A 27,775-nucleotide genomic window follows, 5' to 3' on the forward strand; every position below is an offset into this window, starting at 1 on the left:
GGACATTGTGGAGTTTTATTGTCATGTAAGAACTGTTTTGTTTGCCAAGCAGATCTATAATAATGAAAACAAAATTACCAAATGGATCCAGAAATGATGGATTTCTATTAACTAAGCCTTATATCCTGAATTTTAACAATACTCATCGCTCTCAACTCTTTTTAATTGTCTTAAATAATTTCGCACCTCACCAATTGAAAAGAGAGAAAAAAAAAGATCAAATCTATTTTTATCAGCACATTTTATTAAGAATAAGAATATTCTTCTACTCAAACAACTTTTTACATACGAGTATAATGATATTCGATTGAGAATAGTGTATTAAAATTATAGTTTATAATTTATCAAATAATATAATGTTAAGTGACGCAATAGTATGCATTGAGAGTTGACATAAGGGGACTATACAATAAAAAAGAAAAAGCAATAAATACAAATAAATATGATCATGACACAAAAGACAATACAAAAGTTCTGCACATCAACACAAAAACAATCTAAAATATTTTTTCTTAACATTGAGTCAATTTTATTCGAAATGGGTCATATCAGGGCCAATATAAATTTATTACATAAATTATGGATTCTAAACTATAGGAAATAATTCTTAGTTAACCCCCCCCCCAGGACCCATAAATTTGAATTGCCCCATGATATGATCTATGTACTTCACTATAAATTTATACATATATATACTATAAATAAAGTTTTATAGTTTGGTGATGAAGTCATTTTCCATATTTCTTGAGGCCTTACTCGCCCATTTACAATGAAAAAGGTATTCTATCTCCGAGACACTCTTACCCTTGGTTTCTGGTAAACAAAAGAAAACAAATACAACACTTGCAAATGAACATCCAGAGTAGATCCAAAAGACACCTTGCAAACCATAGCTGGAGCTGATATTAGAGAAGAGTTTGATAACGAGGAACGTATTTCCGAGGTTGTAAAAGGCAGCAATGCCACTAAAGAGATTCTTGAATTGTGTTGGTAGAATTTCGCCCATGAGCACATAGGGTATACTGGCGAATCCAAGTGAGTATCCAATCATGAAAACTACCAAACTACTTATGGGAATCCAATCGTAGCCATCCGAGGATCCAATGGATTTTAGATGAAAGAATAGTCCCAATAAACCCATAGTCAACCCCATTAATATTCCAGATATCATCAGAAGAGGTCTACGACCCGCTCTATCCACAAGGAAGGCAGACCCTGAAAAGAGGTTGTTGAGTTATTCAAATTGATAGTTAGACTCAGGGTCTGTTTTAGGGGGGGGCTTTGCCCGAGAGCGCAAGTTGTAAATTTTTGTATCCAGTTTATCCGGGTTTTTGTGAAAAAGAAAAATCTGAGTTGTGCGTCGATTTTTTTTACTAAAACCCATCAAATGTAAAAAATTATTTTGTAAAAGTTACTATATACTATTTTTCCTTTGTTTTATTCTTAATATGGTAAGTACAATAAAAATTTGTATTAATTATAAATTATTTAAAATAATGTTGGCCAGACGAGATTCTTGTAAAATAACAGAGAAATTTAATCTTAATCTCGTATTTTTTTTGATTTTTAAAACGACCATTTCAATAATGTAAAATTTAAATAATCAGAACCTTACAAATATTGATTCAAAATCTTTTTTTAATAACAATTATGTATAATAGCCAACGGTTTAAATTGTCTTTTTGTGGGACTCTGCATTTAATTATCCCAAATACTGATAATGTAAAGCTTATCATTGAAGCCAATTCGGAAATTCAACTTCGGTATAGGATCAAAGTTCTTTTAACTTTTTTTAACAAATTTAAGGTCAAGTCAGGATTACAAATTAATAAATCGAAAACGACCATCCTTCCCCTTTGATCTTGGAAGTCAGATAGTTTTATAATAATCGGAGCATGTATAGTTTTATAGAATGTTAAGATATTAGGTATCGAATGGATAACCAATAGGGTCTAAAAAGATTATTGGTTCCGATTAAATATGATGGTCCACAAACAGATCCAAAAAGACTGCGGTTTTTTATTCAACTCTACCCTGCACACTTTTGCTGATTGTCCAGTTTTGAGAGTAGTCAAATATTTTATCCAATACAATATTTGTGTGACTGAAGATATTTTTCTAACTTAATAAAGGCAAATATATTATATGGAGCTTATAAGAGAAATAAAAATACTTTTCCTGGTCACAAAGTCGTGGATTTTGTTTTATTAAATATTAAATCATTCATTGCTAAGAGAATAACTATTGACTCTCCGTTACACGTCGAAGAATTAAGAGCTATAATGATAAGCCCAACTACTCAATATTCAGCACTTTCTATCAAAATCCCTCTGTCATCATCTTTGTTATGGGTGGGAAATATCATCAAATTTGTTCCTTTGAGGTCCGTGCAATATTTTAATCTCATAAAGTCAATGATTATATGATTTACTTTTTATCTCTATGCGTATTTATTATTTACACTGTTTGTAGTATAAAATATAAATAAGCTTACCGAGTGGTCTTTTAATATCTGAACACTTTGAATTTTAAACTTCAACAAGATATAGTTTAATAATTAACAATAGAATTTCAAGAAATATACTGAAATATATAGAAATACTATGAATTGATGTGTGTTTGAGATCCCTTCATCATTAATTTAGCTAATTTAGCGGTAATGATGGCTTCCAGGCGGCGGTGAAAGGTTTGGCACCCAATGGAGAAGTATTCCCAGTGCTAGGGGACGGTAGTTTTGACAGGCTCAATCTTTGGATGACAGAGACTTCATGCCTTCCTTTTATGATTTACCCAACTGGTGTAGTCGAAGGGTTGGCATCAATGCTGTGCAGGGGACAAAAGTGTCAAAAAGACTTCAAAAGAATTTAAAAGAGTCTTACAACGGAGTAGATGGGTTTCTATCATTTCCGGTATAAAAAGTGGTATCTCCACCCTCTTTCCACCTACTTTTTTAATAGTGCACTGGATAGTCTGTTGTAACGTCATGAGATCTCTGCATGGGCCCTCATGGACTTGAGGGAATTAGCCTGATTTATTTTCTGTAACCCTTCCAGGTCCAGTTTGGCCTTTTTGATAGAGCTTTCTTCTTCTACAATGTTATGGACTTGCTAAAGGCGTAGTTGGTGGACTTGGAGACACCCAACTGCTTGGACTGCGCTAATAGAAAATCGTCGATCACTTTCAAGTTTAATTTTTTCGACTTGTACGTAAGCTAGAAAGCCCATCTTTTTGTGATTTCTAACCAATTATTTATACTTTAATATATCAAATTATGAATTAATTTCAGTGACTCAAACTTCATTAATTATTGAATTAGTAAGTGTTCAAACTTTGATGTACCCTCCGGTATTTAAAAAAGAACAGAAAATATTTGTTTAATAAAAACGAGTATACATGAAATATGGATTCCATTTATTAAGAAAGCTTTAAGAAGACTTGAATGTTCTTGCAAAATTAAAATTAAGGGAAAGGTTTCGTTTTCGGACCTATGGAAGGAGGTATGGAGGCGGCCATAGCAAGAAATTTATTAGTTTTAATTAAAAAATCAATAATAATTAATCAAATGGATGGATGCACGAGGCCTTTGGAGCCTCTTAAATGTTGCCTGGCTTTTTACATCATATCTATTTGATATTTTAAAGAAAAAATATGGTTCGTACTTGACATCCCCATTTTACAAAGCTTTTTAAAAAACCATTAGTTTGGTTGCAAAAAATTCTAGAAACAAGGAATCATCCTAAACAGGAAGTCTTAACGCCTCTTGTATTGTTGAAAGCTATCTTTGTTCTATTCATTTAATTATTAATCTTTTTTTTCATTTGTTATATTTAAATATCTATTTATAAAAATGGCTAAAATATTGGGATGAATAAAAAGAAAAATAATGTTCTTTCAACAAATATATTAAAATATTATTTTGTATAAAAAACATCACTTGGTAAATATGGTAACCATTTTCAGAGAGTAGGAGCGGATAAATTTTTTTCTCCAAAAACAAAAATAAAAAGGATCCCAGACTTTAAATTTTTAATTTAAATACAATTTTGCATTGTTAACGCTATAACAAAAAAAAAAATGGTTTTGGGGGAGTTAAGAGAAAACCCACTTTAAAAGCTAAGACCACATATTGAATTAGGGGATGCCATTCTATTAAGTGCCGCTTATTTCAATCTTGGACAACCACAAAAATGTGTAATTTCGATGGATAGTGCTATCCATCTATTTATAGTTATTACCAAGAGTTGCCACAAATCCAACCATTCCAAACATGACTGTTGAAAGATCTGAGCTAATGTCCGACTCTGCTGATTTGAAAATGAAAACAATATTGAAAATACAGGCGTTCACGCCAGACCATTGCTGAAATCCCATGAGCATCAGTGAAATGAAAAAAGGCTCCAACATAGCTTTATCCCAGATCCCTTGACGCTTAGAATCTCCTTCTTTGTTGTTCTTTGCTTGATCTGGAGAATGCTTTTGATTCAAGTCCTCAAATTCTGAACTGTAAAGATAAAATTTATTGTGAATTTATGCAGCTGATATTTAATTTCAGGGGCGTCTGCAGGGAGTAGGCTGGAGGAGCTGTAGCCCCCCAAAAAAAAAAAAAAAAAAAAATGGAGACATTTTTGTTTTGAACTATTAAAAATTATAGTTTCTAGAAGAAAAAATTGCATGGGTTAAAAAATATTTTGGAAAATTATGATATTTATAAATGTTCCTTTCCTTTAATTGGTCAGCTGAAGTTACACAGATTAAGTATAAGTAAACATTATAGTATTAAATTTACTCCATCTGATCTAGGAATCTTTTTTTAAGTCGATAAACATAATGTATATTTCCTTATCTAGGAACTACCAGGCACGAACTTTCGCACATTGAGTTCAAGAGAATTTCTTGTCCTGAGTGCATAGTCCATTAAGCTACGCCATTCCATAATAACCATTTTAATTTTTTCTAATATAAAACTGCAAATTAGGCAAATATGCTAAATGTATATAATTTGTTGTTAGAGGCGTATGAAAAATGCCCTTGACAGCGGGAGCAGCTTTTTCATGATGGCTACCTGCACAGGTTATTTTATATTCCCAAGATGCTTTTTTATTGTTTAATTATTGAGGAAAATTTAAGTATAAAGTAATAATTAGCACATGTGCTCATGTATCACTGAGTATTTTCTCGGGTGCTATAAGGGTTTTCCTTGTTGGAAACGGAGTAGAATTGAGGAACAACCTATGTGTAATTCTGGGGTATCTCCTTGTTTATTTCCTTCTCCACCTCGTCACAATATTTAATTTTATTTTTATTATAATTTTTCATTTATTAAAAGAGAAATAAAAAAGTATCAGCGAGTGTTTTAAAATACCAAAGTAGGGTTTATTCAACAAAGGGGTATGTCACCTAATTTCCAAGTAAAACTTGTTTTGTTTTTTAAGCAGTTACATCTGTCTTGGCTAAAGGCCAGATAGTTGCAGCATTCAAATGAAATTAGTGGAAAAACATATATCTTTTATACACCTCTGAATATTATTCAACTTGTCAGGATTACTATGTTGATTTTCGGTTTGGACTTTTGTACATATTTAAGATTGACAACTTTCAGTGTACATAATGATTCGACAGAGTTGTTAATCATTTAGCCTGCCTTCATGTTCAATTTGAAAAAAAAAAAAAAATATTAAAAGTGACATGTTAACCAAATCAATTTAAAGGATATTCAGTAAGAGGGAGCTAAGCTACGATTACATTTCAATAGGATATCTAAAAATTACTATGAGAGGAAGGAAATGTGTATCAAGCAAGGTTATAGGTAGAAATTATTCCAATGTTCATCCTCAATTCGAAGTGCAACTTACACTTACAACGTCCTAACAGTACTCCAGATTTTAGCCTAAATAATGGCTCTTTTTTTTCTTTCATTGGTCATTTGCTAAAATATGGCTCCATTTCTTTTTTTCAAATGATTTAAAAAAAAAAAAATACCTGCATTTTTTTTTGTAAAATATTTAATAATATTTGTCAAATAACTTTTTTTTTAGAACATACTGTCTCTACTTAGACTATCTCAATAATAATAGAAAAAAGTATATCCAATTTTTATAATTTAAAAAAAAAACTAAAAACAATACTCAGATTATCTACTACAAAAAATATCAAACGCGTTGGAGGTCATATTTTTACAACTCTATGTATTTATCTATAATTTCAAAATTTTGTTTTACCTCACATCACTAGTCCCACGAAGCCACTTTAAAGAACGCCTTGCCTCATTTTCCTTCCTTTTACTTAGTAGCCATTGTGGAGTCTCGGGTATAAATATTAGGAATACTCCAAAAAATACAGACACTCCCATACAAAAAAAGGATAGAAAATGCCATGGTAAATACATGCCAACGATATAGCAAATTGCAATACCAAGTGCCATGGCTATTGCTGGAAAAGATCCAAAAGTCCCTCTCACATTAGAATCCACGGACTCTGTCACCTAAAATGAAATCATCAATTAATTTTATATTAAACCATCAATTTTCCCTCTATTTGAATTTACTTATAATAAGGTACGCCGCTAGGATTTGAACACATTTGGATTTTCAAATTTGCATAAAGTAAAGAATATTAAATATATTTTTTTATTTGAAATAAATATATATCTTGTTAAATCCCCTAAACTCATATTGTTAGAATAATTAGAAAATAAATTTTTTTTTTCCTATGAAATATATTCATACCAGTACTTTTAACATATTAATTCATCCTAACGAGTACAAAATGGATGGAAAAGTTTAAAAAATCATACAAAATTTTAATGACGTAAATTTTTATTATTGTTCAACTGTTTATCTTGTGATTAAATACTTTTGATTTTTGGGGTTTATTTTTTACCCTGTTCGCCAACTGTTTTGTGTAAAGGATGTTCAATAACGTATGTTTAAGAAAGAATTGGAATATTTATTTACATTTTAAAGAAAGTAATTCTAAAAATAATACAAAATTAAAAAAAAAAAAAAATTAGAATGACCTTTTTGTATAAAAAAGGTTCAGCTTTCTTCATTACAGTTTTTGGAGTATATTTATCTCTATTTGATAAAAGGTCATCTTTTTTTTTTTTAAATGATACTCAAAATTAGTGTTGTGCCTTATTTATTAGAATCCAGCCCAGTCTCAGAACGGGTCCATAAGACCGTCAGCCCTTGGGACTGTTTCTTAACTGCCAATTTATAGCTATTTATAAAAAAATTTCAAATATTAATTTTTTTGTAAGAATTAAATTTCAAATATTAAATTTTTAAAAATAACATTTAAAAAAAAAAAAAAAAAAAAAAAAATTCACAGCTAAAATAACTTTTTTTGGAAAAAAGTTTCAAAAATCCATAGTTAAAAATTTTTGAAATTTTTTTCAAAAATCTATAGTTATTAAAAAAAGTAAAATGTTTCGGGGAAAAAATTCGAAAATGAGAAGGCGAAAAAAGTTCTGCTAAATAACAAAAAATAACAGCCCCTCCATCCCACCCCCGTAGACCCCTGTAAATAAGGAACGAAAAAACAATACTACCAATTATTCTGAAAAATAATATTATATATGTTGTTAATAAAACATTTAAATTTTTTCTAATAATTACATAAATAATCCAAATTGTCCAACTTACATCCTATTATTTTCCCCGACAATAGTAATCCGTGGAGGTGCCCCCCCCGCCTGCAACGCCCCTGAATGTACATATATTAATACTCACATAAATTTGTGCAGTTGGAATACAGAGACCAAGGGAAAATCCCATCACAATCCTAGATACCATGATTGCTTCAACATATGATGTATAAAATGATGAGCCCAAAAGACCAAATCCGATTGAATACAAAAAGGCTGAGATTTGAAGTGTTTTTAATCGACCAAAAAACAGGAGAGCAAAACTGGACATGATTCCACCGCACATGGCTCCCATTGGAGTTAGACTCGCTACAGTGGAATAAAATATTTAATTTAGTCAATATTAGGAAAGATCGGAGACAGTTGCAATAGTCTCTTTTTCTTATACGTCAAAAATCTATAGCCAAAACGAGGTGCTTAGCCTCAAACATTATTAACAATTTTATATAATTACTTGTATACATAAATAGGTTTGTTCTATAAACGGTTAAAGGAAAAAGTAATTTTGTATTTCCCGCACTTTTTTTAACAAGTATATCTTGTTCAAACGATCAGATGTTGTAAAAGTTTGAGTGTATAACTTCTGAAAGCTCAGAGACATAACAGATTAAGTTATCCCCAAGTTGTTGTAGTACAACTGGTTTAAGTCCATCTGGTCCTGAACTTTTAAATGATCCAAAGGAGTTAAATGATTCTTTGACTATAATAACGTCCACAATGTCAATGCCAAAGTTGGTTTCTGGCAATGGTCTATCACAGGTGGTATTGATTCTGCAGTCAAAGAAATGAGTTTATGTTAGTATTTGCAAGGATTGAGCAGGTGCTTGTGCGTTTCCATTATCTGTTTTGAGGAAACCAATTGAGTCTTCGATTGGTTTCTGAACTCTGATCTATATGAATCTTTCTTTACAGATTTAGTGTGAAAATTGAAAAAAAAGATAAAAATTACTTATGAAAAGGAGAAAATTCGGCAAATATCTTATTTTCTTAATTCTATATAAAATAGTATATAACAACGTGGATAATCATCCTTAATCTTTGCTGAATGCTATCTTTAAACAAATAATATGTAAATATATGAAACAGTGTACTGACACTTAGTTTTAAATTTCCTTAGTTTATCTCATGTTGAAAGTTTAAAGTTGAAAAAATGTATCCATGTCTTTGGTTATATCCGCAAACCTAACAGCAATAATCTGAAATTAGTTTCACATCCCTTCCTACTGATTGGGAATTGCATGGATATTTCTCTCATTTCAAAGGCTCATTCTTTGCTTTCATAAGTTCTTTATCTTGCCAATATTGTAAGATTGGAGGAACTGAAATTACTATTGTAAACCAATCAGTCATATTCATGAAATGATTTGATTCATAGTTTATTTTGTTATGAATTGCCTATGGGGCTCATATGAAAATTTTCCATTCAAGACTTTGTTCATTGCAAATTTACGAACTTCTGAATATTCTTCTACCAATGCTGCAAAAAAATTATTTTCATGATGAGCAAAGAAATAATTTTGGAACAAAAACTTTTTGTAAAATAGGGGCCGTATATTTTTTTGTATATTTTATACGAATAAAAATTAAAACAATTTCATGTGAGAATACCTTTAATAATGACTACATGCTCTTCTTTTTCTGTGCAAACTTTTTTTTTGGTAGGAAGCTGCCATTGCTTTTCTTTTGATGTTCAATACTTTTAACCATTCTGGTAAGGTCAAAACCAATACACTTGATCTTCATTGATTCTTCCTCTTTTAACTTCTTGTCTATCTAGTATATTTGAAGGTGTAATTAATTCCATATCTTCAAAAAGACAATTACATATATCAGCTACTGCTGTATCTGACAACCGAACTGTGTCCGCCATATTTGACAGATCAGAGTAACTCCCCTAATTATGGTCAGACTTTTGAATTGCCTCACAGATTCTTCTTCAAAGTTCAAGTTCTCATCAGCATTTTCAGGCATAAGGAATTCTTCCACATCTAAAAAATTTGTTAAGGACTGATTATAAGAATTTTGGTCCATTAGCCGTTTTATTCGTTATTTTAACGCTCAATTTTACATTCTCTCCTATTGGCAGTATCCAAATTCTTTCTGGTAGTAACATAATTGATAGGTCCTAACATCCTCACCATATTTTTTTGATCAATATATGGCTTGAAGGGGATCATTTCCTCACATTCATTAAAGAAATTTTTGATCAAAGGTTTATCAGTTTTCTACCTATTTTCAGAAATCCTGTCAAATTTTTCGTCTATTTTTTGAATTTTACGAGCAACAAAGTATTTGTTCATCGTGGGAATGCTGAATTGCTCTCATATTGACAAAACTAAATCAACAGTTGTTAAATAAGCCTCTCTTTTAAACTATTTTCCAGGACGAGTCTGATTTAAGTCTTGCTTTACAATTAAAAGGGGCTTATAGACATCCTTGATAGACGCGAGAATTGCTGGATTTAGATCACTGGGCTGATCAAAAAAGGAAATACAGAGTTAAACTTCGTTTAGCCATTGTTATGTATGTTTGAATACTACTTTGTGAAAAATAACCTGCATCGCATTTATAATTAAGTACTCTTGAACAGTGGTTCGATTTGAAGTTGTTGTATAAAAGAAACATTTTAGTAAGTAAATTTTTCAAAATACACAGAAGTAGTAATAAAGAATGTTAAATTTTAATTTTACAAAGTAAATTTACTTTGCAATATTTAGCATTTATACTATGCACAATTATATACTAACTTATATAGAATTTAAAAAAAAGAATATTGCAGAATTTTATCCTTTTTATAAGTAATTTTTATCTTTTTCGTCTATTTTCGCACTAAATCCTGGCGTGCAACGTTTATTGCGCTGTAGATATGCATGTATTTAACTTTTGCCAAAACATACATATGGTGCAATATCATTTTTTTTAGCAAATAAAGCTTTTTTATTAATAAGAAAAAAGAAGTTTGTTGTGGATAAATTTTTTTTTCTGGGATTTTTTAAGAGTAAAAATGATTTTTATTTACCATTTGGAACTTCTGAAAGGTCAGAATAAGTGATAGCTCAATTTTGAGGTCCTATTGATACCGTCTAATGTTTACATTTAATAGAGCGAGGCTTTTTGTTGAGCCTTTACTGAGGTATGGCTCTGTTATTAAGGCTATTTGAGATTTTCTGAGTTTTAATTCAGAGTTAGCTGCTTTGGAGTGTTTAAATTAGAGCAACTAATAATTTTGGTTTCTTTGTTTGGGTTTATCCCATAATAGGGTTTTTACAGCCAAATCGAAGAACATATCTATTTTGGACTTCTCTCATTTTCTCCACATCTCTACACGAGGCTGGCAAGAGAGGTGTATCGTTCAACATAATCTTCCAGATGTACTGTTCCGAAGACTCGTCACTAACATAGATCACCACTCTTTTGTTGGTGTAGTGGTGACCTTCATAGTTAGAAAACAGTTTTGTGGATGATTCTGTGGTGGATAAAAGATATATTCTGTATCCTTTTTTTTTATTACCTTGTTTCACTCAGCAATTGAGATGTGATCACCTTTTTTTCGTACAATTATGATTTTGGAGCCTTCATGGCAATTTTTTAAAATATAAATTTACACTTAGGATTCGATTGTGGATACTTTTGTTGCTCAGCAGACTCCTGCTTTGAATTTTGAGGCCTTTTGGATGGATGAGCTATGTTAAAATGACCTTCCCTCCTTCGTTTCTTACTTCGAGGGCCTTGATTTTGAGGTTTTTTTTCATGAGCAGAGAGCTGCACTTTCTGATTATTATGTATTTTTCATGGAGTTGGGCTTTTTGACTCCAAGCTTGTTATACTTGTTTTGAGGTTCTTTGGAACCTTGTTTTCCCATCGTGGGATGGACTCTTACCCTCTTACTCCAATTGTGGTATGTGACGGTCTCACATTTCTGGTTGACGTTATTTCCATTTTTATTTGACTATTATTTGAAAGGAGACAAATGGGGGAGTAATAAATTTCCCCTTGAATGGGGGGCATTGAGGAGACAAATAAGGCAGTAAGAAATTTTCCCTTGAATGGGGGCGTTGAACACAAAGTGATATTGTTAACTTGAAAATTATAAAATTTCTTTTTTTATACGTGATCATTGAGATAGCTTGGTAATTGTAACAAATATATTCCCTATCTGTTTTAATCACGAATCGTTTGAGCCAGTAAGTTGAGCATAGTTGCCAGACCCTTGTTATGGGTGTTTTTTGTTCCTTTTGTTAAGGCGTGTTTGTTCTTTCCTTTCCAGTAGACTCCAAAGACATCTTCTACTCCATGCATGAAAGAAAATTACGAGTGCGAGTATTTATTTAGTAAATGACACGTAGTTTTATTTAACAAAACCTCACATCCCAAATTTTCTTTCATGTTCTTGAGTAGCTCAATTTACATGTTTATATCAGGCATGCTTCAATATCTTTTTATAAATTAGTAGAGTTAAATTATTAAGCTGACCTTATGTTTATTTTCAATTTACCTTGTAAGACTGTTACGTTATATTTTTTAACATAATTAAGTCTTAGAACTCATCGAAGAAAAAGTGTAAACAATATTCCGTGGAATATTTGAAATTTGGCTTTAGTACTTCTTCTCACAATGTTAAAAACTGTGTATTCTTGTACTACTACTTAATACTAACTGAATTTTATTCACTAAGTAACATGTGTACTACAAACCTTTGAGACGCCGATAAACAAAAAATAAGAGCATAAACAGACATATATAAATAAACAAATAACACACAATACATAATGAAGCTAATAAATATCACATATTCTACAACAACCAATCTGTCTCATGGGTGAGAAAGAACTCTCTAACAAGGCGATGAAGTCATCAAGGCTCACTACACATGCATCCAGAAAAATAGAACAATGATTTGTCGTACTTTCAAGCTTTAAGATACAAGTTAAAGCAGAAGAAATCCATTGTCTCACTTATGACGAAACAAGAACAAAATTGTGATGATGGACTCGTTTGTTCTTACAATATTGCCAAACTAATTGCAAAAATAAGGGGAGCCGTATTCAATTGAAGAGCAGCTTCTATTACCTGTTGTAGAAGAAGTTTTGTGCATAGTAGTACATCATAGTTCTCCTAATAATATTATTAAATCTATTCCTCTTTGTGATGATACTGTCCAAAGAAGAATTAATGAAATGGGAGAAGATATTGAAGAAAGTTTGAGTGACATTCTGGAAAAAAACAAAATGTTTGGCGTACAGCTGGATGAATCTACGTTACCAAGCAATGACGGACTTCTCTTAGGGTATAATTGTTTTATTAAAAACAATAAAGTAACGCAAGAATTACAGTTTGTTAAGAAATTGGATACAGACACTCGAGGGGTGTCTATTTTTAAAGTTGTCGAAGAATTCTTTAAAAGAAATGACATTTCTATGAAAAACATCCTTACGTAAGCTACAGATGGTGCTCCATCATTGACAGGAAAACATAAGAGGTTTCTTTCTTATTTATAAAAGGTAGTACCTGATTTCTTTACTATACATTGTATAACTCATCGGCAGCATTTGGTTTCCAAAAACATGAGTTGTCGTCTTCATAATTATCTCAATATTGTTGTTAAATCGTTAAATAAGATCTAGAGCCAACCCTAAATTCTCCAATATTTGGTCAATTCTGTGGCGATAATAATGAAGAATTTGACCGTTTTCTTCTACATACCGAAGTTGGATGGTTATCCAAAGGAAACTGTTTAAAACGGTTATATTCTCTTTTCGACACAGTCGTGCAATTTTTACAGGAAAAGTAATGCTGTGGAAAACAGATAATGTGTATCTAACTGGTTTTTCAGTAAATTTAATGATTTAAATTTGTTTGGGGGGAGGGGGCGCTAGAAGGATGTGCACTTATTACAATTTTTAACTTAATAAAAATATGAAAATGAACTTTAAACCCCTCTAAAATTAATTAAACTCCAAGACGATACACCTAACGTCGTTGATAGTATACATAGATAGGAAGTCATATATCTACATATATTACCTCTAGGATATTTTGCCATAATATCAAAATATGCGTGTAGTTTACTATAAAACCTATTAAAAGGGCTGTCCTTTGTTCGAAAAATGATGGAAACATACCCAAAATTTTAATGTTTACAAAAACAAAATTTACAATATAATGAGTTTGAACCAGAGACAAAATGAATGATACAATTAGTATAATAAGAAAAACAAAACTAAATAAACATGTCAATGATAAAAAAAAAAGAATTACTAATCACTTCTCCGTTAGTTACTATTATTAGACATGATGGATTATTCGTACTAGAAAAGTCTCTTGGATTGATACGAGACAAACTCAAATGAAATGCATTTGTACGAAGAATGCCAACGTGATAGAATAACTATTCCTTAGAGAATTCTTCTTTTAATCCACAATTTGCCGATTTTATTAAAATATGGAACAAGAATCAAGATCTTGTTAAGAGTGTAAATTAAACAAATATTTAATTCATTTTATAGTAATAAAATTTCATATTTTGATTTCAAAAATCCAAGGAATATTAATTTCAACCAAAAATAAATAATAACAACGTACAAACCTCATTAATGTTATTAAGTGAAATATTATTGTGGCAATATGGCTTGAGGGCAAAACATCGTAAGGAAAAATGTTCTGATGAAAAATAGTTTTTCGCAAAATTTCCAGGCATTCACGCGGATTTTGATATTTTTCCCATTTTTAAATTCAATATTATTTATTGAAATTGATAGTGCTGAGTAAAATGATAATCAATCTTATATGCTGTCTTTCAGGTATAGGTGTTGCCATATTTCATTTATACTTCTGTAGGGGTAGGTATTTACACACACAAAAATAAAGTTATTTTGATCTTCCTAACGAAGTTAAATGGAGTTTATTTTTTTGCCTCTGTTTTGTTTGTTTGTTAGTCAACAGGATTATAACAAAATTTATAGATCGGTTATGATCAAACCTGCCACAATTATTCTATATAAATACAGTAAGGGATAATAAAATTTTGAGACGTTTCAGATAACATAACACCTAAAAAACTGCATAATCGACCATAATTTTGGAACAAATTGAGGTTCATAACTCAATTTGATTTGAAGCAGAGGTTTTGCGCTATACCGAGTCCCCATTCTCATTTAGAATTTGTTTCTCAAAGTAATTGACATGGGTAACAAAAATGGGTCAGTCTGGTAGGAGACTAATCTTAATAAAAAAGGAAGGACTTTTATGATCATATATTCCTTGAGTATTATTCAAGGATGAATCTTATCACATTGAGTTTCAATCGAGTCTACTTTCCAAATTATGTGGAAAACACGACTTACTTATCCAAGATGTCATCTCTTTTGAGAGGGGTGCTTGTGCCAAGGCATACACAGTTTCGTTTAAATCCAAACCCTGCAAACTTGGAATCCCGGGCGCAGACCATGCTCTTGCTAAGCCGCCGATGAAATATCCCATGGATGCAATTAACGTAACTATAGTCTAAAAAAAACATTAACATGAGTACCTAATTTAAAAAAGCTGTCTCATAAAAAAAACTCCCACCTGATGCAAATACTTCAATTTAACCACCGTCTTGAATTGTTTGATGAATTTTTTGGGAACATCCTGGAATTATAAATATTGACTATGTTAAAGGGATAAATATTGTTATTTATGAAACTATAACTTATAAGATGGTTTTAATAAAATATATTATTTATCATAATGTCTTATTAAATTATAACACGGGCCATTTTAAAAATGATCACCTATTAATTGATTTCAATGCTTCATTTTTATTAATTTAGTATACTCGTGTCTATGTTAATAAAGAAAAAGTGTATCTCTGTATAAAAAAAAACAGTCAAGGGGGGCACTGTACATAATGCTGCCTGATGTATATCGTAAACATGTTTTGGATGGAAGAAATAACAATCTAGTAATACAATTGAAAAATTACAGGCATCGAGCGTCTATACAGTGCTCCCTGGTGTATATCAGTTCCACATATTTTATTTAAGCAATATCAATATAGTTGTATTAATAAAATATTACAGGCGTGTGGCAAAGAATTTGCAGCATAATTCTATTTGTTTTTGTTATTGCTGTCTTATGTATTAAGTACAGAAATGATCTTATACAGTGATAGTCCCCTCAAAATTTGCCCCTAAGTACTTCGAAATAAGATATGAAAGTGGTAAAACGCAAGCAAAGTTGCTGAAAATAGGAATAGTGTTGATGACTGGATACTGTAACATCTAATTATACGTTATTTTGGTTTCGTGTATTCCGTTCTGGTAATTTTGATGTCAAATAAGGAAGAACAATTATCGAAAATGTGGAGAAAATAATGAAAATCGTCGAGTGCGACCATTTTTGCCCAATAAACATTGAACCTCCGTAAGTGAATATCATTAGAATAACAAAGTTGCTGAGCCAAGTAAAAAAAACAACTATTTAATTTCATGATATACACAGGTGATCGATTTTAATAATAACGTCATTTAAATTATGCATCATTTTTGAAGACGTATATATTTATTCAAATTATAACATATAAATACTCAAAAGTATTGCAGATAAATTGTAGATCCAAAGGGAATAAGAAACATGTTGATAAATATTGGATATCTTGGTAAAACACTTCTTTGTATGATCACATTACTATGAAAATCAAAGAATTTTTGAATTTTGTACAAACACATTCCTAGCATAGGTGTGTTGATGCTAAGCCATACCTTAATCAATATTCCTAAGGAGTAAGCAGTTTATATGTATTTGTAATTAAAAAGATAGACGTATAGTTATTTAGGTGTATCAATAATGTAAATCCATAGATTACAGGCAAATCCTATGTACACCTTAATACGCAGTTCATTCAAAAAGAAAACCATTAACCTTTCCACTATACCACACCCCTCATAGGTACTGTAATTTAATACTAAATAATTTAAGTTAGTTCATCGATATGATATTTTACAATCTCATGTTTTTGTTCATAGTCAGAACCTATAAAGTTAGTTTTTTATCCATGAATCCATATCTTACATAAAGTCATTCGTAATAGTAGGAGATTGAATTTCTTTTTATTGCTTGGGTTTGTATCATGGCTGTGAACATGATACATAAAAGATGTCCTAGAAAGAGCGAGGAGCTTTTGTAATTTGCAATCTGAACAATGTTATTTATTTTTATAAATCTGTTATCATTATTTTTTAATATTGAAGAGAGAACATCGAAGAATAAAGTAACAACTAATACATGGTATCATGAAAGGCGCACATTAACAATGAAGAATTGCTCGGTAGTTATAAGTACCAAGTGGGTCAGTAAAATCTGAACACTTTGAATTTTAAACTTCAACAAGATATAATTTTTAAATTAACACTATAATTTCAACATAATGTAAACTACAAATGGATGTGTGTCTGAGCTCTCATGTACCTTAGTGGTAATGATGAGTTTCAGGGCAGTATTCATCTGCCATGGTGTGCCAATGCTGGTTAACAGTGGTTCTAAGGGTCTCAGGAGTTGGATGACAGACACTGCAGACTTAGCCCTCGACATGTACCAAAAGTTGTAGTCGAGGGGGATGGCATTACGATTATAGGGACTCCAAAAAAGAGTTCAAAAGAACAGAAAATACTCATTCAAAAGAGTCTTACAGCGGAGAAGATTGGGTTCTTTTATTATTTGTGTCAAAAGTGGCCTCTCCTCATTTACAAATACAAATGATGACCTCAGTGAAAAAGTTATATAGGAGATTGTGTTAGTTTGTTATACAAAAATTAAAAAGCCTAAGGGCCTTTTATGGAAACTACAGTAGCTGAAATGAATTAGTTTCTGATTATGTCCTTTCAGCTGTTCAACATAACCTCTTACCTGTAGTTTAAACTAGGAGGGTGTGGTAGACCTAAAAATACTCAAGCATACTCGTATTATATTGTTGGGGTGCTCTGAGGTCATTAAGTGGCTGTTTTTGATTGGAATATAGCCTCTTTTCTATGATCTCTTTCTATATCTATCTCCTTCTCTCTGTGACATTCTCACGTAATATATTGCAATGTTTTGGAGGAAAAAATATTAGCTGCCATTACGTTTCATTAGATAATTTACAATCAGCTGTGATGAGGGGGAGGGGGACAAAGAAATAAAATATGAAGTAGGTAACAATAACTCTGTTCTCAATCTTCAATTCTACTATTACTCTAACAATGACATACAATTACATATAAATCCTCAGCAAATCATCGAGGTTTCTCTCCGTTATTCATGAGCAAACACGAATGTTCAGTATAACTTTTAAATATAATAGAATATTGTAGAAATGAAGGTTCAATACTCAGGAGTTAAACAAAAAGGACAAAAGTTGAGGTAAACAAAAAATATTCTCCAGATTAACAATTCCAAATTAACGGATGAACTAAAAAATACTACGGGTTGTTGTCATCATTATTTATAACACCCAACGCCTCTGTCTTAGACAAGAGATATTACGTTCCTAAAAGATCATCTAATTATTATAGGTAAATAATCAATTTCAGGAATCAAATAAATACATAATCATAGAGTCTGTATGTACGTACAATGGCACAAAAAAAATGCATATTTTGTAGGATGACCTTTGACGATTAGCTCGTGTGCCATTAATTTCAAACACAACATTTTTGTCATAGTTTCGTAGAACAATAATACATTTTGGCAAACTAACCTTACTTTACACACTTCAATGATTGAGTATTTAATTTTTGTACTCTGTGGATGGAAATAAAGATAAATTGTGTAGATCTACCTATAATATACCTATGTTGTTTGACAGAAAACATAATTAATAAAATCTATATTAGTTTTATTCTGTAAAAGGTTTCAAACGTATTAAATCTAATACATAGTTGATCACGTCGTTACCTCCCTAACACAAAAACACCCTTTTTATTTTGCAACCTCTCTGGTATGGTTCCCGGTCGGATACAGGCTCAAGGGATCCGACTATGTGACTGCCGTGGAGGAAAACTTTTAGCCGTGGATGCAGGCGAACTATCCCAGCAGGATGGTGCGCCTACACTCACCTCAAACAAGGCAAAAGAATGGTTGGTCAACAACATTATCTTCTGGTACAAACACCTTTGCCTCTCTACAGCCCTGAAGACAACCCCTTCAACTACACCTTTTGGGTGCATGTCCAAGGGAAGGCCTCTACTGTCCTTTATCCAATCTACCATGCCCTCAAAGCCGCTGTCAGGCAACACTGGGAAGCAATGACAGAGGACTACATCCTCAGTGGGTGTCAGACCTTCTGCCTCCACCTGGAAGCCATAATTACCGCTAAGGGTAGTTACATTGATGATTAAGAGAGCTAATACACATATTTATGTATAGTTCTAATTTTGTTGAAATTATATTATTAATTAATAAATTATTTCTTGCTGAAGTTTAAAATTCAAAGTGTTTATACTTTTAATGGACCACCTGGTAGAACTGATTAAAAAAGAAGAATTACTGTTGAGGGACGTAAATTAAAAATCGAACTTTAAAAGTTTTATTTTAGATATGTAGGAGTGATCTGGACAGTACTATAGTCTTTCGTCGTAAATAAGGACTGTCACAACAATAGTTGGCAAATACAGCGAAAGACGGTGTCGTAACAAGTGATTTGTGAATAGTCCCAAAGTTGGGCTCACAACATAAGTTTTTGGGGGAAGAAAAGGATGAGAGATATTATAATTATATACTCAAACGAATATCAAATATTTTTCAAATGAAATACAAAATAACTGGTATCAAGGATACATATCAGTGAGAGTATTAGGCCATAAATTATCTATTGAGATTTATTGGCTATTAAAATGATAATTTTGTATTAAATCAAAAAGTCTTATAACCGGAAGCCGTCTATTATTTCTAACAATGACTCATGAATAAATCATGCAAGAGACATGATTATGCCAACTTTCTTTTTCCATTAAATTTAAGAAAGATTTTGGTGGAAGGACAGACATATACGATTGGTATACCTTGTCATACGAGTTGAATTATTTCCTTAACGAGGCACGATTGAAATTGCACATGAGCCAACATTTGTAAAAAGTTTAGTTAATGCAGCTACACTAATTTCAGAATTAAAACTTGTAAAAATTTGCAATTCAAAATGTTTAGTTTACAATTGCGCACTTTTATCGTAAAAATTCAAAGAGCTACAAATTTTAAGCATTTTCTCGCGTGTTATATTTCATTTATCCTTATTCTATAAGTATTGAAGAGAAAACAGCCAAAATGTGTTAAGTATCAACTTATTACGTACGTACTTATTCTGTACAGTCTTAGGACCGGTCTTATCAGTCCTTCGGACAGTCTTTATGATCGTCGGTCCTTAAGACAGTCAGTACATGAACTGATTTTGAAAAATAATATAAAGTTGAGTGACGACATCAAGAATCGAGCTTAATAAGTTTTTAGGATTGAAAGGTACAAACTTTTGCAATTATTTTTGGTCAAAATTAACTCCTAACCCTTGACGTGTACTGTGTCACCGATGAAGAGAAAAAATGCAACCATATACATACAATCCAAGTTGGTACTTTTGAAAAAATATAAACTGCGACCTGTACTAAAATAGATTTTTTATAATTCCCTTTTAAAACGTAATGATCTAACTGGAAGTTTATGTACAAAAAGTAAAAATAAAAGTGAATTTGACTAAAAAAAAAATAGATTTTGCTAATTTGAGTCTGAATTCAACCCCGATGATTTATTTTGATAGCTGAATAAATAAGTTAATAATTTAAGTTTTTGTTTCGTTTTTTTCCAATTTTTTTAAGTGATTCTAAATTTTACTTTTTTAAACTAAGATTTTTAGATTTGTACTAAAATTTGTGAATTTTTACTATTTATTAATAAATTTAATAAAATAAGATATTTAGGTTGCGTGACAATATATTACAAAATTATTACGGGTGGGAAAATTGAATCGGTAATATATCTATCCATTAATCAATTATTTTGAATACGAAGCATCTATAAACTTGCTTTAATTCCCTTGTATCTAAATTTTTTTTTATCATATTAGTATAAATTATTGATGAAAAACGATTGAAGAGTTGATTTTTTACGGAATATTATCATCGTCGATATACAATGGAACCTAACTCGCTTATTTTATAAAAAAATCTCAATACATATTAAAAAACCAAGTTGGTCAAATATCAATCAAAATTGCCATTTTTTATATTCAGTTTTTTTATAATAAAATGTAAGGTATATTCTAAAGCTTAAATTAGGATATAAAGTACTTGAATAAAAAATAAAAAAGATATTCGCTCCTAAGCACGGTACTTCATTTTACTTAATTTTTTAGTAGTTATATACATTTTTATTAATTGTGATCGAGATAAATTAATAAATAATTCATTTTTCAAATGCTGAATGTTAGTTTCAATTTTTTATTTACTTTGAGTTTTAGGTATTTAGGTCTTTCATGTCAATAAATGGGGCCGAATCTTAGCCATACCCTAAAAACTTTTTGGAAATTTTTATGGTCATATTCGTGTAACAATACAAAATGTGGGGTTCAGCTTGCGGTTTTGTTGCATCGTGTGTTTTATCTGACACACTCACTAAGTAATTCTCTCAACTCTTGTATCATTTAATATCTATTACATTTAGGCCTAAGGACAAACCAAGCCGATAAATAAAGGTACCTATGACCTACCAAACTGAACTATTTAGTACGCTTAATATTTTTTAATTCACTAAAAAAAGTTGACCCACTGAAATTTTGTGTATGTACCGTAACAATCGTAAAATTCAAATGTTTTAAACTTATATATCTTCATACATAATAATGTTTTCACGATAAAAATACTTTTGTACCGACTCCGGTACTAAAATAAGTATCAGTATTTAAATACTTTCTCGACTGAAAAAAAACATAACAACAATGTTGTTACCGACAATTCACATGCATTTACAGGAGAGTCTGCAAGGTTATTGTTAAAGATGATAAGCGCTCTATATATAAATATATATGACTGTTATAAAATAATTATGTCCTGTTCTGTAAAAACCTGTTATATCTCGTAAAACATAACATGTTTTACAACAGGTACAACGAAAAAGGATATAAAAAATGTCATATGACTTACATGATTCATAATCTTTGTATATGGATTTAAACTATACACTTTCGTCTGTATATTTTTTTTGCATTTTAATGATGTCAGGACCTGATGTTAGTACAGGAATGGTGAGTGAACACAAAAACAATCTCGACCAAAAATCAAGAAAAATATATCTTCCTTAGTACAGGCCCAAAAAATGAAACACTTTTTGAAAATGACAAAATTGTAATATTTCAAAGTTTATCAAAAATTTGCAAATGTGATGCATAAATACAATCAAAGGATACCGTAGTTAAATTATCAATCAATATATTCTCCTTGTGCCTTATGATCAGTTTCAGCCTGTTGGTCAGTAGTTTTTTTACTTAGCCCGGCCCTTGGTTGACTTAACCACTGATTTTACTCCAATGTTGATCATCAATTCTACTCAAATGTAAAATAGAGCAACAAATCCTCAAGGTTACTTTCCGGCCTTTATGAGCTTACAGGGTGGCCACGATAAATTCGAACTATTTTAAAATAAAACCTGCTTGATAAAAATGGAATTTGGAGTGTATTTGTTAATATGAAAAAGTTAGACATGATATTAAACAATAAATTTATTCAACATGTTCTCCCTCAGCAGCCACCATCTTCTCCATCCTGCCCCTAAAGGATTTGCATGCACTGATGACTTCTGCGGAATTGACAGCATTCCACTCCCTCGTAATAGAGCCCTTCAGGGCCGTGATGCTCTTGTGACTGACCTTGCACATCTCCCTTTCCAACATCCCCTACCAGTAGTAATCACATGGATTGAGGTCGGGTGAGTTGGAGGGCCAGGTGTTATCATCCCAGAAAGTGATGTCGTGAGAGTTGAAGAGGTTAGTGGTACTCATGGCGACGTGTGCAGGCGCGGAGTCTTGTTGGAATATGAAGTCCCTCCCAGCGGCCGTATCCTTCATCCAGGGGATGACGAACTCCTCCATGACTTCGCAGTACCTATTCGCGTTAACCCTTTCCTTGGGATTGAAGGAGAAAGGAGGCATCACCTCACCGGTGCTGCAGATGACACCCAGGGTCATCACGGAGGCCGGGAACTTTGTGGTGAAGACCGCAGGGACCTCTTCTCTCTCCTTGGCAAGCCACCTGTCATTCTGGACGTTGTAACTTCTTTCGGCAGTCCAGTTCTTCTCGTCGAAGAAGAAGATGATTCATCCTCCATGGCTCTTCAGGTCATTGAGGATACGCTTACCGTTGGTGAGCCTGGTGGCCTTCATGGATGCCGTGAGGATGTGTTGTTTGATCATTCGGTATGACTTGTACCCGAGGTCCTCATTCACAGCCTTGGAGACCAGCTCCTTGCTCACTCCATGGTTCTTGGCTAACCTGGACTAGGAAGTCCCTGGCAAAGCCTTGATGGACTTCCGGAGGCCTTCAAGGAAGCGGGGAGTGCGGATTCAGTCACTTCTCATGTTGTGGGTCTTGCGGCAGACCTTTTCCCTCAACCTCCCAGGCATTGAAGACCCAGTACACTGTGGTCTGTGGGTAGTTAAGAAGCTTGTAGATAGCAGAGGGCTTGTGTCCCGCGCGAGCCAATTCGAGGATGGCTCTCTCCTTGCTTGTTCCATGATGACTATTGTTTGTTGTCAAAACAATTGTGGTGGAAGTTATAGTGTATTGTTCACGCAACCTTTTATATTAGTATGACTTAACCCCGAATATCCACATTATGGATCTGGATGAAGTTTAAAGTAGTTCCAATTTATCGTGGACACCCTGTACATGAATGTTCAATCAAGTTATGAATATAATTGAGTGAGGTAAAAAGAGTATAATAATACTCAGGAGTAGAATAATAATCCCAACAGTAGTGATGGAACCATTAATAAGTATGAGAAATCAGAGAATCGGGGTTTTTTTCTGGAATAGTAATTGGAAAAATTTCGGTCGGTTTAGTTGCCTTATTTTTGTAACAAACACAGGAGTAGCTCATTTGAGGGTATTCAGCATTTTATAGGTAAACGGGGTCACCAATAAAGGAAGTTAAAACCTTTAGCATTTAGACTAGACTTAACTGTATATTATAAAGTTCTTACAGAGATAAAACAGGTAAATTTAAACGGGTTCTACAGATCTCACCTATAAATGTATACATATAGGCAACATTATTATTTCTTTGTAGGAAAAATATTGTATAATTACGATTTTAATAAAATATGACTTAGAAGTATTAAATACGGTATGAAATAAAATACAAAGCAAGATTTTAATATTTTGAAATATGTATATAGGAGAGTTGTCTGAAAAGTATCCGAACTCAACGTAAGATGACAGCACTTGAAAATAAAAGCTAGTCACAACTATCAAACATCTATTGACTGTTACTCAACCAACCTTTGTACTTCTTAATTTTAAAATTTTGGAGATGTAATAAGGCAATAATATTGTGGAAGTAATTAAGAGATAAATAGCAGTTGATATAATTGACTTATTTGGCTAACAATCCGAGGATGTTAGATCTTTTTATTTTATTTCATTTTTGGAGGAAAGGTTACGGGGTAAATGTATGGGTAAAAGAAGCAAAAACGTCAAGAGCTGACAAAAACAACAAATAAGGACGCGTTTATACTTTTAAACTTATTTCCTCAATAGTCAAATAATAAAATCTGTTCTCTGTTCAGACTATCTACTATCAAAAAATCTCACGCTATTTGTATGTCATATATTCTACAACTCTAGAAATGTAGTTAACATAGATCCTGTTCGAAGATTAAATTTTAAAATACTTTCTTTTCTTAATAAGTCGGCAAATCATGGACTGTCCATATTGCAATCTCTTCTACTTTTTTGGGGAATTTCTATAGCACCATTGAAATTCTATATAAATGCACTTTTGTATAAATATTTCTTGATCATTTTGAATTGCCTTTAATGAATGGCTGATGGAGGAAAAGTACTTTTAAAGATACTTCTTTAGATTTGGGAATTTGATGCGTACATTCCTTTGGATTCAAATGACATTTATCTTGGTGTTAAGGTATTTTAGTACATAATATATAAATGACATAAGCTTATATCATAAAAAGTACAAACTATGTAGCAAAAAACAACTTAATAATGGCTGATATTGAGACTGAATTATTTTCTCCGACAATAATAATGTTTATTAAGAGTTCACGTCGTTAATTTTATTACATCTGATAACTATTAACTGTAGATATAAAAGTATTTATGCGTGTGTGTCCTTCATTGGTGCCCACACCGTTCGTCGTAAGAGGTTGAACTTTTGCATGGGTGCCACTTTTGAACCTGGTCAGGCTGAGGCAGGTGTCCAAATTTCTGAAGGGGGTTATATTAGGGGGGCTTATTCTATACCCGAAGCACTAAACATGTTTTTGAAGCTCAAGGATAAGTAATAGAAGTGATTTATCCTCCTTAAAGTGACTGGCGTCTCAAAAAATAACTTTACGAATAAAAACATTTTTTAAATTTATTCAAAATCAGAAAAAAAAAAATAAGAAATCGTTAAAAATTGCACTTTTTTTTTTCAGGGGCAAAAAAAAATGGATATCAATGGAATATTGGATTTATTGATCAAAAAAATTTACTCCTTGCTAGTATGTTATAAGGAAAATACAGAAAACTGGGGCCCCAAAAACAGTTTGGTCTTGGCCAATTCTATATAGTTTTAAAGGGGTTTCACTGACGTATTGAATTACATCATAGTTGAATAAGAAACCTGTTCGGGGTTCATAGTTGATATTTTTACTACATAAAATGAGCGAATTTCCAATAAATATTGAAAAAAACTTCATCATATAGCTTTAATAAAAAAACAGACTTAATACCTACATTTAATTACTACTTGATGCCAATGACAAGCTCTAATTTATAAATTAAATCAAAGTTATGGATGGATTAGTCCATTAACATTTTTTAATCGATTAGGGACCAAAAAATTACAACCATTTGAGAAAAATATTAAATTTTTTCTGTTGTAATTGATAATTTATTGTCTAAAATATAGAAATACGAATGTAATGACATATTTTGTTATTCATGCCACTAATATTAATTGTTCACAGTCATTAACAAGATTTAATTAGAATTCCACCAATTAATAACGTTCGGAACCCTGATAGAGGGAGGGGTAACCAGAAAAATCGACAGCTATCCACAAAATACAGGGTACATTTTTATATCAGTCAGCTAACATATTGATATATATATATTACACCATGCAACATTATTTTTGTGCGTAGGCTGAACCCCACATTTATTATTGTTATTAAAGCTGCAGAACACGAAAATGACCATTAAAACTTTCAACCTATACAACTTTGGCCTTCAAAGTCTTTTTTAGAAATAAAGTTTTTAAGGTATAGCTACGATTTCGAGCCAATTTCGACATGAAATAACTATATAGATGAAAATCAAAGAAAATAAAAAATTGATACAAACATTTAGCATTCTAAAAATGACTTCTTCATTACTTCATCTTGATTAAAATTAAGGAAAGTGTAAATCACCACTAAAAAATATATTGGATAAGGTGCAAGTAACTTTTGATGAGAGAAAATAAATACAAATCAAAGATAAAACAAAGACATTGGTAGGAGTTACACCGATGTCGATCTTTATTTCTACTCTGATTGTGAACTGACTCTTACACTAATAATTAAGGCTCCTAACTTTAAGCATTTTATTGCGTGCGAGTTTTGTTGCTGTTGGTAACTTGAACTAAGTGTTTTATTTTCTAAAGCTGTTATAGTCATTTTTTCCATTCTCCAGGAGAAAATTTGAAAAACTAATTAGGCGGAAATTACTCCCGCTTTGACCTTCAATTCTACTCCAAGTTCAATAAGGACATGCACTCACAACCCCTTACTGTTACCATCTTTCAAGATTTAAGTATTAATCACAACAGTTTTTGAGAACAAAATAAAAAATGTTCGTATTGTCAACTAAAACAAGACATTCTCTCTTTTTTGGACATATTTTATACACCTCTGTTTATAACGAAGTTATTCACCTTACAACCTTTAACAGCTTGGAATGTCATTTTTATATTACTGGTGTTATTTATTTTTTAGGAGTGATATCAAGATGACATCAAATGGTCCACCAAGGTGAAATGCAAACGTGATTGTTCAAAAGTTAATATCAACCCTATAACGTCATACGTAGTATGGGTATTTGAACAGTTTGACAATTTTTGTCCTTTAAAAACTTTATCGATGCAATTGTAAAAATATTATACTCAATGGATCATTCAACCTGAAAAAAATGCGAATTTCTTAGTTATGACCTGAGCCAGTGTTGCAAACGTATTGCTTTATCGAAAAAGTTCTAAATTTGCGTGTTTTTGATAAATTACATATTTAATTTTAGAAGTATTCTTTTATTAACATAATAATTAATTTGAGAAACATTAAAACATCAGTACGAAACGACATTTAGTTACATTGAATTTAAATAAATTATCAATTTCCAACCCAAAAGAAACAACCTCCCTTCCGTCCAAACAAAAATACTAATGACGGCACTGAATAGGGAAACAATTGTTGTAGATATATCATTTGCATTAATCTATATTGCATCTCCAAAAGACACATTTTGCATTAAAGTTAAATTATAAAAAAAAAATCTTTACGAGAAGTTTCTATTTTGGAAAAAAACGTTTTTATAATTTTTTTTTTTTTTTTTTTTTTTTTGCAAAAATACCAAGACAAGCAATGAAATTGTTGGTTGAATTGTTTTTCCATTAATAGAAGACACTCTTGAAAGATCTACATTCTTTGACTTGATATAATTTGTATAATTTGATTGAAAATAATACTATTCAATAATGGGGAAAAAAATATCTTCGTTTCATGAATTATACATGGTAATGTTTTTCTTTTGAACATGGAGTCTATAATATTTATTAAATGATGTCAACTGAATGATTAAACCGAGTGTTACTTACCTTATGAGAGATCCCTTCATCATTTGGATTAACTTCAAACACTTTTTTACGAAATAACAT

General features: G+C 31.6%; 1 protein-coding gene across 1 annotated transcript; it reads right to left on the reverse strand.

Moving 5' to 3' along the window:
* Positions 1-641: 641 nt before the first annotated feature.
* On the reverse strand, positions 642-27,775 carry LOC121127667 (facilitated trehalose transporter Tret1). Its single transcript, XM_040723094.2, has 7 exons — positions 27,716-27,775; positions 15,212-15,274; positions 14,989-15,148; positions 7,731-7,954; positions 6,219-6,481; positions 4,236-4,501; positions 642-1,215 (listed from the first exon to the last, which is right to left on the reverse strand). Exons 1-7 carry the CDS (start codon positions 27,773-27,775, stop codon positions 710-712), a joined length of 1,542 nt encoding a protein of 513 aa, XP_040579028.1. The 3' UTR covers positions 642-709.

The sequence above is a fragment of the Lepeophtheirus salmonis genome, chromosome 13 (assembly GCF_016086655.4).
Source record: "Lepeophtheirus salmonis chromosome 13, UVic_Lsal_1.4, whole genome shotgun sequence".
NCBI classification, from domain to species: Eukaryota; Metazoa; Arthropoda; class Copepoda; order Siphonostomatoida; family Caligidae; genus Lepeophtheirus; species Lepeophtheirus salmonis.

What these genes read in the sequence shown, in the direction of transcription:
- LOC121127667 (XM_040723094.2), bottom strand. Translation starts at nt 27,775, where the DNA reads ATGTTATTTCGTAAAAAAGTGTTTGAAGTTAATCCAAATGATGAAGGG. An exon ending in TTCCAACTGCACAAATTTAT is followed by an intron (nt 6,482 to 7,730) that starts GTGAGTATTAAT and finishes ATTTCATTTTAG; the next exon opens with GTGACAGAGTCCGTGGATTC. An exon ending in TGGATTTGTGGCAACTCTTG is followed by an intron (nt 1,216 to 4,235) that starts GTAATAACTATA and finishes ACCTCTTTTCAG; the next exon opens with GGTCTGCCTTCCTTGTGGAT.